Source organism: Oncorhynchus kisutch, unplaced genomic scaffold (genome assembly GCF_002021735.2).
Source record: "Oncorhynchus kisutch isolate 150728-3 unplaced genomic scaffold, Okis_V2 scaffold1038, whole genome shotgun sequence".
NCBI lineage: Eukaryota > Metazoa > Chordata > Actinopteri > Salmoniformes > Salmonidae > Oncorhynchus > Oncorhynchus kisutch.
Window position 1 is genome coordinate 50,589 of NW_022262983.1, and position 12,290 is coordinate 62,878.

The 12,290-nt window shown below is 42.4% G+C and overlaps 1 protein-coding gene across 2 annotated transcripts in view; it reads right to left on the reverse strand.

Moving 5' to 3' along the window:
• Positions 1–12,290, reverse strand: part of LOC116364216 (rap guanine nucleotide exchange factor 5) — a 64,891-nt gene that overhangs the window by 20,051 nt on the left and 32,550 nt on the right. For both annotated transcript variants that reach the window (XM_031817462.1, XM_031817461.1), the window contains 3 exons: positions 8,421–8,499; positions 336–483; positions 18–115 (listed from right to left, as the gene is read on the reverse strand). In XM_031817462.1, coding sequence (XP_031673322.1) covers positions 18–115; positions 336–483; positions 8,421–8,499 — 325 coding nt within the window. The remainder of the gene's footprint in view (positions 1–17; positions 116–335; positions 484–8,420; positions 8,500–12,290) is intronic.

Consider the following 12,290-nt stretch of genomic DNA (forward strand, 5'->3'; position numbering starts at 1 on the left):
TTTCTATGGCCACTCACTGTCTGCGATGCAGCCGCAGGAGTTTCTGCAGGTCCTTCTGCTCCTTCTCTAGAGTTGGATACTCATACAGGTCATCCAGGAGGAAACGATACAATGTCTAAAACACAAAGACAACATCTAATGTCTGTTTTCACCCTCCCGTATCATCATGATATCACTTATTTTAGGGTCATCTCACTGTCCCATATCCTTAGCCTGGCCCCACATTTGTCTTGCCAACTCCTTATAAATGACTAGAGGAGTTTGAAAGAAAGCACAACAGATCTGGAAACAGGCTATAATATCCCTTCTTCTTCTCCTCCCTCGCTCCGGCATACCTTCATGAAGAGTTTAACATGCTCGTCTTCTCGTAGGAAGTCCCTGTACAGTGTTGTCCACTGTGTCACCAGGTGCAGGACCTGACGTTTCCTGTCCAGAACCTCTTTCCCTTCCTCTTTCCCCCGGTGGTGTCTCTTAGAACAATAGGTGGGCTTCATGAGTTAAGGCATCAGCACAGCAGGAGAGAGGACTCTCAGTAGGCTTTGTGTGTATTGACATTAGCTAGGCCAACAGGATCAACACCGCTATTTTTAATTGTTCCAAGTTGGAGGTGTATGTGTGTAGTGGGTTTAAGGGTGAGGTGTGTGTGTGTGTGTGTGTGTGTGTGTGTGTGTGTGTGTGTGTGTGTGTGTGTGTGTGTGTGTGTGTGTGTGTGTGTGTGTGTGTGTGTGTAGTACCGTCAGTAATTTAGAGGTGGGTGGTGTACTGTAGTCTAGAGGTAAGGTACTGTAGTCTAGAGGTAAGGGTGGTATACTGTAGTCTAGAGGTAAGCTACTGTAGTTTAGATGTAAGGTACTGTAGTCTAGAGGTGAGGTACTGTAGTCTAGAGGTAAGGGTGGTATACTGTAGTCTAAAGGTAAGGTACTGTAGTCTAGAGGTAAGGGTTGTGTACTGTAGCCTAGAGGTAAGGTACTGTAGTCTAGAGGTAAGGTACTGTAGTCTAGAGGTGAGGTACTGTAGTCTAGAGGTAAGGGTGGTATACTGTAGTCTAGAGGTAAGGGCTGTGTAATGTAGTCTGGAGGTAAGGTACTGTAGTCTAGAGGTAAGGTAAGGTACTGTAGTCTAAAGGTGAGGTACTGTAGTCTAAAGGTAAGGGTGGTAAACTGAGGTCTAGAGGTAAGGGCTGTGTACTGTAGTCTAGAGGTGAGGTACTGTAGTCTAAATGTAAGGGTGGTATACTGTAGTCTAGAGGTAAGGTACTGTAGTCTAGAGGTAAGGTACTGTAGTCTAGAGGTAAGGGTTGTGTACTGTAGTCTAGAGGTAAGGTACTGTAGTCTAGAGGTGAGGTACTGTAGTCTAGAGGTAAGGTACTGTAGTCTAGAGGTAAAGTACTGTGGTCTAGAGGTAAGGTACTATAGTCTAGATGTAAGGTACTGTAGTCTAGAGGTAAGGTACTGTAGTCTAGAGGTGAGGTACTGTAGTCTAGAGGTAAGGGTGGTGTACTGTAGTCTAGAGGTAAGGGTGGTGTACTGTAGTTTAGAGGTAAGGTTCTGTAGTCTAGAGGTAAGGGTGGTGTACTGTAGTTTAGAGGTAAGGTACTGTAGTCTAGAGGTAAGGGTGGTGTACTGTAGTCTAGAGGTAAGGGCTGTGTAATGTAGTCTGGAGGTGAGGTACTGTAGTTTAGAGGTAAGGGTGGTATACTGTAGTCTAGAGGTAAGGTACTGTAGTCCAGAGGTAAGGTACTGTAGTCTAGAGGTAAGGTACAGTAGTCTAGAGGTAAGGGCTGTGTACTGTAGTCTGGAGGTAAGGTACTGTAGTCTAAAGGTAAGGGTGGTGTACTGTAGTTTAGAGGTAAGGTACTGTAGTCTAGATGTAAGGGTTGTGTACTGTAGTTTAGAGGTAAGGTACTGTAGTCTAGAGGTAAGGGTGGTGTACTGTAGTCTAGAGGTAAGGTACTGTAGTCTAGAGGTAAGGGTGGTTTACTGTAGTCTGGAGGTAAGGTACTGTAGTCTAGAGGTGAGGTACTGTAGTCTAGAGGTAAGGTACTATAGTCTAGATGTAAGGTACTGTAGTCTAGAGGTGAGGTACTGTAGTCTAGAAGTAAGGGTGGTGTACTGTAGTCTAGAGGTAAGGGTGGTGTACTGTAGTCTAGAGGTAAGGTACTGTAGTCTAGAGGTAAGGGTGGTGTACTGTAGTCTGGAGGTAAGGTACTGTAGTCTAGAGGTAAGGTACTTTAGTCTAGAGGTAAAGTACTGTAGTCTAGAGGTAAGGTACTGTAGTCTAGAGGTGAGGTACTGTAGTCTAGAAGTAAGGGTGGTGTACTGTAGTCTAGAGGTAAGGGTGGTGTACTGTAGTCTAGAGGTAAGGGTGGTATACTGTAGTCTAGAGGTAAGGGCTGTGTAATGTAGTCCAGAGGTAAGGTACTGTAGTCTAGAGGTAAGGTACAGTAGTCTAGAGGTAAGGGCTGTGTACTGTAGTCTGGAGGTAAGGTACTGTAGTCTAGAGGTAAGGTACTGTAGTCTAGAGGTAAGGGTGGTGTACTGTAGTTTAGAGGTAAGGTACTGTAGTCTAGAGGTAAGGGTGGTATAATGTAGTCTGGAGGTAAGGGTGGTGTACTGTAGTCTAGAGGTAAGGTACTGTAGTCTAGAGGTAAGGGTGGTGTACTGTAGTCTGGAGGTAAGGTACTGTAGTCTAAAGGTAAGGGTGGTGTACTGTAGTTTAGAGGTAAGGTACTGTAGTCTAGAGGTAAGGGTGGTGTACTGTAGTTTAGAGGTAAGGTACTGTAGTCTAGAGGTAAGGGTTGTGTACTGTAGTTTAGAGGTAAGGTACTGTAGTCTAGAGGTAAGGGTGGTGTACTGTAGTCTAGAGGTAAGGGTGGTGTACTGTAGTCTAGAGGTAAGGTACTGTAGTCTAGAGGTACGGGTGGTGTACTGTAGTTTAGAGGTAAGGTTCTGTAGTCTAGAGGTAAGGGCGGTGTACTGTAGTTTAGAGGTAAGGTACTGTAGTCTAGAGGTACGGGTGGTGTACTGTAGTCTAGAGGTAAGGGTGGTATACTGTAGTTTAGAGGTAAGGTACTGTAGTCAAGAGGTAAGGGTGGTGTACTGTAGTTTAGAGGTAAGGTACTGTAGTCTAGAGGTAAGGGTGGTGTACTGTAGTTTAGAGGTAAGGTACTGTAGTCTAGAGGTAAGGGTGGTATACTGTAGTCTAGAGGTAAGCTACTGTAGTTTAGATGTAAGGTACTGTAGTCTAGAGGTGAGGTACTGTAGTCTAGAGGTAAGGGTGGTATACTGTAGTCTAAAGGTAAGGTACTGTAGTCTAGAGGTAAGGGTTGTGTACTGTAGCCTAGAGGTAAGATACTGTAGTCTAGAGGTAAGGTACTGTAGTCTAGAGGTGAGGTACTGTAGTCTAGAGGTAAGGGTGGTATACTGTAGTCTAGAGGTAAGCTACTGTAGTTTAGATGTAAGGTACTGTAGTCTAGAGGTGAGGTACTGTAGTCTAGAGGTAAGGGTGGTATACTGTAGTCTAAAGGTAAGGTACTGTAGTCTAGAGGTAAGGGTTGTGTACTGTAGCCTAGAGGTAAGGTACTGTAGTCTAGAGGTAAGGTACTGTAGTCTAGAGGTGAGGTACTGTAGTCTAGAGGTAAGGGTGGTATACTGTAGTCTAGAGGTAAGGGCTGTGTAATGTAGTCTGGAGGTAAGGTACTGTAGTCTAGAGGTAAGGTAAGGTACTGTAGTCTAAAGGTGAGGTACTGTAGTCTAAAGGTAAGGGTGGTAAACTGAGGTCTAGAGGTAAGGGCTGTGTACTGTAGTCTAGAGGTGAGGTACTGTAGTCTAAATGTAAGGGTGGTATACTGTAGTCTAGAGGTAAGGTACTGTAGTCTAGAGGTAAGGTACTGTAGTCTAGAGGTAAGGGTTGTGTACTGTAGTCTAGAGGTAAGGTACTGTAGTCTAGAGGTGAGGCACTGTAGTCTAGAGGTAAGGTACTGTAGTCTAGAGGTAAAGTACTGTGGTCTAGAGGTAAGGTACTATAGTCTAGATGTAAGGTACTGTAGTCTAGAGGTAAGGTACTGTAGTCTAGAGGTAAGGGTGGTGTACTGTAGTCTAGAGGTAAGGGTGGTGTACTGTAGTTTAGAGGTAAGGTTCTGTAGTCTAGAGGTAAGGGTGGTGTACTGTAGTTTAGAGGTAAGGTACTGTAGTCTAGAGGTAAGGGTGGTGTACTGTAGTCTAGAGGTAAGGGCTGTGTAATGTAGTCTGGAGGTGAGGTACTGTAGTTTAGAGGTAAGGGTGGTATACTGTAGTCTAGAGGTAAGGTACTGTAGTCCAGAGGTAAGGTACTGTAGTCTAGAGGTAAGGTACAGTAGTCTAGAGGTAAGGGCTGTGTACTGTAGTCTGGAGGTAAGGTACTGTAGTCTAAAGGTAAGGGTGGTGTACTGTAGTTTAGAGGTAAGGTACTGTAGTCTAGATGTAAGGGTTGTGTACTGTAGTTTAGAGGTAAGGTACTGTAGTCTAGAGGTAAGGGTGGTGTACTGTAGTCTAGAGGTAAGGTACTGTAGTCTAGAGGTAAGGGTGGTTTACTGTAGTCTGGAGGTAAGGTACTGTAGTCTAGAGGTGAGGTACTGTAGTCTAGAGGTAAGGTACTATAGTCTAGATGTAAGGTACTGTAGTCTAGAGGTGAGGTACTGTAGTCTAGAAGTAAGGGTGGTGTACTGTAGTCTAGAGGTAAGGGTGGTGTACTGTAGTCTAGAGGTAAGGTACTGTAGTCTAGAGGTAAGGGTGGTGTACTGTAGTCTGGAGGTAAGGTACTGTAGTCTAGAGGTAAGGTACTTTAGTCTAGAGGTAAAGTACTGTAGTCTAGAGGTAAGGTACTGTAGTCTAGAGGTGAGGTACTGTAGTCTAGAAGTAAGGGTGGTGTACTGTAGTCTAGAGGTAAGGGTGGTGTACTGTAGTCTAGAGGTAAGGGTGGTATACTGTAGTCTAGAGGTAAGGGCTGTGTAATGTAGTCCAGAGGTAAGGTACTGTAGTCTAGAGGTAAGGTACAGTAGTCTAGAGGTAAGGGCTGTGTACTGTAGTCTGGAGGTAAGGTACTGTAGTCTAGAGGTAAGGTACTGTAGTCTAGAGGTAAGGGTGGTGTACTGTAGTTTAGAGGTAAGGTACTGTAGTCTAGAGGTAAGGGTGGTATAATGTAGTCTGGAGGTAAGGGTGGTGTACTGTAGTCTAGAGGTAAGGTACTGTAGTCTAGAGGTAAGGGTGGTGTACTGTAGTCTGGAGGTAAGGTACTGTAGTCTAAAGGTAAGGGTGGTGTACTGTAGTTTAGAGGTAAGGTACTGTAGTCTAGAGGTAAGGGTGGTGTACTGTAGTTTAGAGGTAAGGTACTGTAGTCTAGAGGTAAGGGTTGTGTACTGTAGTTTAGAGGTAAGGTACTGTAGTCTAGAGGTAAGGGTGGTGTACTGTAGTCTAGAGGTAAGGGTGGTGTACTGTAGTCTAGAGGTAAGGTACTGTAGTCTAGAGGTACGGGTGGTGTACTGTAGTTTAGAGGTAAGGTTCTGTAGTCTAGAGGTAAGGGCGGTGTACTGTAGTTTAGAGGTAAGGTACTGTAGTCTAGAGGTACGGGTGGTGTACTGTAGTCTAGAGGTAAGGGTGGTATACTGTAGTTTAGAGGTAAGGTACTGTAGTCAAGAGGTAAGGGTGGTGTACTGTAGTTTAGAGGTAAGGTACTGTAGTCTAGAGGTAAGGGTGGTGTACTGTAGTTTAGAGGTAAGGTACTGTAGTCTAGAGGTAAGGGTGGTATACTGTAGTCTAGAGGTAAGCTACTGTAGTTTAGATGTAAGGTACTGTAGTCTAGAGGTGAGGTACTGTAGTCTAGAGGTAAGGGTGGTATACTGTAGTCTAAAGGTAAGGTACTGTAGTCTAGAGGTAAGGGTTGTGTACTGTAGCCTAGAGGTAAGATACTGTAGTCTAGAGGTAAGGTACTGTAGTCTAGAGGTGAGGTACTGTAGTCTAGAGGTAAGGGTGGTATACTGTAGTCTAGAGGTAAGCTACTGTAGTTTAGATGTAAGGTACTGTAGTCTAGAGGTGAGGTACTGTAGTCTAGAGGTAAGGGTGGTATACTGTAGTCTAAAGGTAAGGTACTGTAGTCTAGAGGTAAGGGTTGTGTACTGTAGCCTAGAGGTAAGGTACTGTAGTCTAGAGGTAAGGTACTGTAGTCTAGAGGTGAGGTACTGTAGTCTAGAGGTAAGGGTGGTATACTGTAGTCTAGAGGTAAGGGCTGTGTAATGTAGTCTGGAGGTAAGGTACTGTAGTCTAGAGGTAAGGTAAGGTACTGTAGTCTAAAGGTGAGGTACTGTAGTCTAAAGGTAAGGGTGGTAAACTGAGGTCTAGAGGTAAGGGCTGTGTACTGTAGTCTAGAGGTGAGGTACTGTAGTCTAAATGTAAGGGTGGTATACTGTAGTCTAGAGGTAAGGTACTGTAGTCTAGAGGTAAGGTACTGTAGTCTAGAGGTAAGGGTTGTGTACTGTAGTCTAGAGGTAAGGTACTGTAGTCTAGAGGTGAGGCACTGTAGTCTAGAGGTAAGGTACTGTAGTCTAGAGGTAAAGTACTGTGGTCTAGAGGTAAGGTACTATAGTCTAGATGTAAGGTACTGTAGTCTAGAGGTAAGGTACTGTAGTCTAGAGGTAAGGGTGGTGTACTGTAGTCTAGAGGTAAGGGTGGTGTACTGTAGTTTAGAGGTAAGGTTCTGTAGTCTAGAGGTAAGGGTGGTGTACTGTAGTTTAGAGGTAAGGTACTGTAGTCTAGAGGTAAGGGTGGTGTACTGTAGTCTAGAGGTAAGGGCTGTGTAATGTAGTCTGGAGGTGAGGTACTGTAGTTTAGAGGTAAGGGTGGTATACTGTAGTCTAGAGGTAAGGTACTGTAGTCCAGAGGTAAGGTACTGTAGTCTAGAGGTAAGGTACAGTAGTCTAGAGGTAAGGGCTGTGTACTGTAGTCTGGAGGTAAGGTACTGTAGTCTAAAGGTAAGGGTGGTGTACTGTAGTTTAGAGGTAAGGTACTGTAGTCTAGATGTAAGGGTTGTGTACTGTAGTTTAGAGGTAAGGTACTGTAGTCTAGAGGTAAGGGTGGTGTACTGTAGTCTAGAGGTAAGGTACTGTAGTCTAGAGGTAAGGGTGGTTTACTGTAGTCTGGAGGTAAGGTACTGTAGTCTAGAGGTGAGGTACTGTAGTCTAGAGGTAAGGTACTATAGTCTAGATGTAAGGTACTGTAGTCTAGAGGTGAGGTACTGTAGTCTAGAAGTAAGGGTGGTGTACTGTAGTCTAGAGGTAAGGGTGGTGTACTGTAGTCTAGAGGTAAGGTACTGTAGTCTAGAGGTAAGGGTGGTGTACTGTAGTCTGGAGGTAAGGTACTGTAGTCTAGAGGTAAGGTACTTTAGTCTAGAGGTAAAGTACTGTAGTCTAGAGGTAAGGTACTGTAGTCTAGAGGTGAGGTACTGTAGTCTAGAAGTAAGGGTGGTGTACTGTAGTCTAGAGGTAAGGGTGGTGTACTGTAGTCTAGAGGTAAGGGTGGTATACTGTAGTCTAGAGGTAAGGGCTGTGTAATGTAGTCCAGAGGTAAGGTACTGTAGTCTAGAGGTAAGGTACAGTAGTCTAGAGGTAAGGGCTGTGTACTGTAGTCTGGAGGTAAGGTACTGTAGTCTAGAGGTAAGGTACTGTAGTCTAGAGGTAAGGGTGGTGTACTGTAGTTTAGAGGTAAGGTACTGTAGTCTAGAGGTAAGGGTGGTGTAATGTAGTCTGGAGGTAAGGGTGGTGTACTGTAGTCTAGAGGTAAGGTACTGTAGTCTAGAGGTAAGGGTGGTGTACTGTAGTCTGGAGGTAAGGTACTGTAGTCTAAAGGTAAGGGTGGTGTACTGTAGTTTAGAGGTAAGGTACTGTAGTCTAGAGGTAAGGGTGGTGTACTGTAGTTTAGAGGTAAGGTACTGTAGTCTAGAGGTAAGGGTTGTGTACTGTAGTTTAGAGGTAAGGTACTGTAGTCTAGAGGTAAGGGTGGTGTACTGTAGTCTAGAGGTAAGGGTGGTGTACTGTAGTCTAGAGGTAAGGTACTGTAGTCTAGAGGTACGGGTGGTGTACTGTAGTTTAGAGGTAAGGTACTGTAGTCTAGAGGTAAGGGTGGTGTACTGTAGTTTAGAGGTAAGGTACTGTAGTCTAGAGGTAAGGGTTGTGTACTGTAGTTCAGAGGTAAGGTACTGTAGTCTAGAGGTAAGGGTGGTGTACTGTAGTTTAGAGGTAAGCTTCTGTAGTCTAGAGGTAAGGGTTGTGTACTGTAGTCTAGAGGTAAGGGTGGTGTACTGTAATTTAGAGGTAAGGTTCTGTAGTCTAGAGATAAGGGTGGTGCACTATATTGTACAGGTGACCACCACAGCCTGAAGTAGAAGGATATTGTCCCAGGAGAGCCTGACACAGATCACTGGTTGACATGAACACCAGGTATGTCAGCAGGAAGTCATCCAGGAGAGGCTCTGTAAAACAGGAAACACACCATTTACAACAGCATCCAATAGAACTGGCTAAAACTCAGTGGTGGAAAAAGTACTCAATAGTAATACTGTAGTAAAAGTAAAGATAACTTAATAGAAAATGACTCAAGTAAAAGTGAAAGTCACCCAGTAAAATATTACTTGTGTAAAAGTAAAAAAATATTTGGTTTTAAATATACTTAAGTATCAAAAGTAAAAGTAAAAGTATAAATAATTTCAAATTCATTATATTAAGCAAAACAGACAGAACAATTTCTAGTTTTTTTTATTGTATTGCCGGATAGACAGGGGCACACTCCAACACTCCAACACTCCAACACTTCAACACTTCAACACTCCAACACTTCAACACTCCAACACTCCAACACTTCAACACTCCAACACTTCAACACTTCAACACTCCAACACTCCAACACTCCAACACTTCAACACTCCAACACTTCAACACTCCAACACTCCAACACTCCAAGACATCATTTACAAACAAAGCATGTGTGTTTAGTGAGTCCGCCAGATCAGAGGCAGTAGGGATGACCAGGGATATTCTCTTGATAAGTGTGTGAATTGGACCATTTTCCTGTCAAAATGTAACGAGTACTTTTGTGTATCAGGGAAATGTATGGAGTAAAAAGTACATTATTTTGTTTATGAATGTAGTGTAGTAAAAGTTGCCAAAATTATAAATAGTTGTCACGCCCTGACCTTAGTATTCTTTGTTTTCTTTATTATTTTGGTTAGGTCAGGGTGTGACATGGGTGATGTATGTGTTTTGGTCCTGTCTAGGGGTTTTGCATGTCTATGGGTGTTTACTAGTCTAGGTGTTATGTATCTCTATGGTTGTCTAGATTGGTTCTCAATTAGAGGCAGCTGTTTATCGTTGTCTCTGATTGAGAACCATATTTAGGCAGCCATATTCTTTGGGTAATTTGTGGGTTATTGTCTATGTCTAGTTGTCTGTACATTTAGATTATAGCTTCGTGTTCGGGTTGTTATTTTGTATAGTTTGTTTAGTGTCCATCTTTATTAAAAGTAACATGTATTCATATCACGCTGCGCCTTGGTCTCCTCCATTCAATGACCGTGACAATAGTAAAGTAAATTACACATACTTCAAAAAAACGAACTTACTAAAGTAGCACTTTAAAGTATTTTTACTAAAGTACTTTACACCACTGCTAAAACTGATTCAAATCCAATGTAATTGGATAGAATTGAATTTATTCATAAATGAATGTATTAATAAATTGAATACATTTATTAAACATTTTAAATTATGAATGACCAAACCAAGATTGTATAATCATTAAAGCTACCTTCAAGTGTCAGTAGTCTACTTCAAAGATTTTTTCAAAACAAACACTTTTTCCAATTGCTTGGATACAATACACATAAAGCTAAGATCATTTGTCCATTGAACTAAAATCACCTGTTCAAAATGACACAACTAAACATCAAAGTATTACCATTTCAAAATGCAATTCACACATTACATCTGAGATGACTGTCTATTCATTTCATTACAATGATCTAACTATCAATTGATACAACTGCTCAAAATGATAAGTGACTTTTGCATTAGTCTTAATGCATCGTTTTATGGAAACTGACTAACAACATTCCATGTTTAGATCATAAAAGTTTTAGGATAACGAGATCCATTGACACCAATTTCTGTGGAACATGAACCAATTAAACTACATTATCTATAGATGTAATGTTTCATCATCATTCTTTATCAGACACTGTTTCTATGGTCCCATGTACCACTTTTCCAGACCATGTTTTCTGATTTGACATTACTGTACACTCACCGGCCACTTTATTAGGTACACCTATCTAGTACTGGGTAGGACCCCCTTTTGCCTCCACAACAGCCTGAATTATTTACGGTGTTGTACGTTAAGAGATGCCATTCTGTACACCACTGTTTTAAACAGCTGTTATTTGAGCATTTGTGGCCTTTCTGAATGAGTCTGGACATTCTCCTCTGACCTCTCTCATTAACAAGGTGTTTTTGCCCACAGAAATGCAGCTCACTGTCAACTCTAGAGAATGTAGTACGTAAAAATCCCAGAAGGGCAGCTGTTTCTGAGATGCTGGAATCACCATGTGTGTCAAAGTTGCTTAGATTACTCATCTTGCCTGTTCTAATGTTTGGTCGAACAACATCTAATACATATTGAGTTGCAGGCAGCCACATGATTTGCTGTTCGAATATAACCTTCCTTGATGTGCTAAATCAGGTCTGTAGAGTTGATGACATGACCTATGCCATTGTGTGGGATAATGTCAGGTTCCACCATGCTCAAATGGTGCAAGCATGGTTTCAGGCCCAACCACAATTGACCACCCTGTACTTACCCCCATACTCTCCTTTCCTTAACACGATTGAGGAATTTTTCTCCACATGGAGGTGGAAGGTATATGATAGGCGCCCTCACGAACAAGCCACCCTTCTCCAGGCCATGGATGACGCATGCAATGACATCACCATGCCCTGAAGATTCTTCCCAAGATGTTTGGCTAATGAAAACATCCATTGTGATGTGGATGAGAACCTGTGGCCAAATCCACAAGGCAGAGTTGATGGAAATATAGAAGTACAGTAATCAATCCTTTGTTTGGCTTTTTACAGTAAGCCAGGTGAGGAACACTGCAGTGATGTTTTACAGTAAGCCAGGTGAGGAACACTGCAGTGATGTTTTACAGTAAGCCAGGTCAGGAACACTACAGTGATGTTTTACAGTAAGCCAGGTGAGGAACACTGCAGTGATGTTTTACAGTAAGCCAGGTGAGGAACACTGCAGTGATGTTTTACAGTAAGCCAGGTGAGGAACACTGCAGTGATGTTTTACAGTAAGCCAGGTGAGGAACACTGCAGTGATGTTTTACAGTAAGCCAGGTGAGGAACACTGCAGTGGTGTTTTACAGTAAGCCAGGTGAGGAACACTGCACTTGACGTTTTACTGTATTTGTTATATATTTTTGTAGCTATTTATTATTTTTTGATTTGATTCAAAGAAACCTATGTTGTGATATTATTGCATTTCATCAATACATTTCAGATTTTGTTCAATGATTCCACTGTGTCTGTAGTATTCTCTCTACTAGTCCTTTTACAGTGATATATTTATGTGTAGTAGCACAATGAAACATGTGTCACATATTTTGTACTACAATATTTAATGATTTTATGAACAGCTACACAGTGAAACTATCAGTATCTTGTGTGTGTGTGTTCTAAATGAATGTTCCTATGGTATTGCATGATAAATTAGTTATTTGAACCAATGATTCAGCAAGTGCAAGGTTTCTTTAAAGATATGAATGCACAATGCAATGTTTTGAACATTGGACAGCCTGTGTTACAAGTGATGACCGTTTTGAGTTTTGTGTCTAGAGTTTTGAAAAGTGACCACAAGATTCTGAAATTAGTGCCAAAGTGATGGTAAAAACTGTAATAGGTTTGTTGTTTGTTTGTAACTACATATTTAGGTCTTGAGTGTCCCGGAAACTATTATTACGTAGGAAACAGGAGAAGAAGACATTTGGAAGTCCAAAAGCTTGGGGCGGGTTGACATTCTGTGTCGTGCAGGGCCAGAACTGATCGTCCAAGTTATGCAAGTCATTGAGAGGAAGGAGAGTGCCCGTGCCTGTGAGTGTGAGCGTGTGTGTGTGTGTGTGTCTGTGCATGCCTGTGAGCGTGTGTGTGTCTGTGTGTGTCTGTGCATGCCTGTGAGTGTGTGTGTGCGTGTGTCTGTGCATGCCTGTCA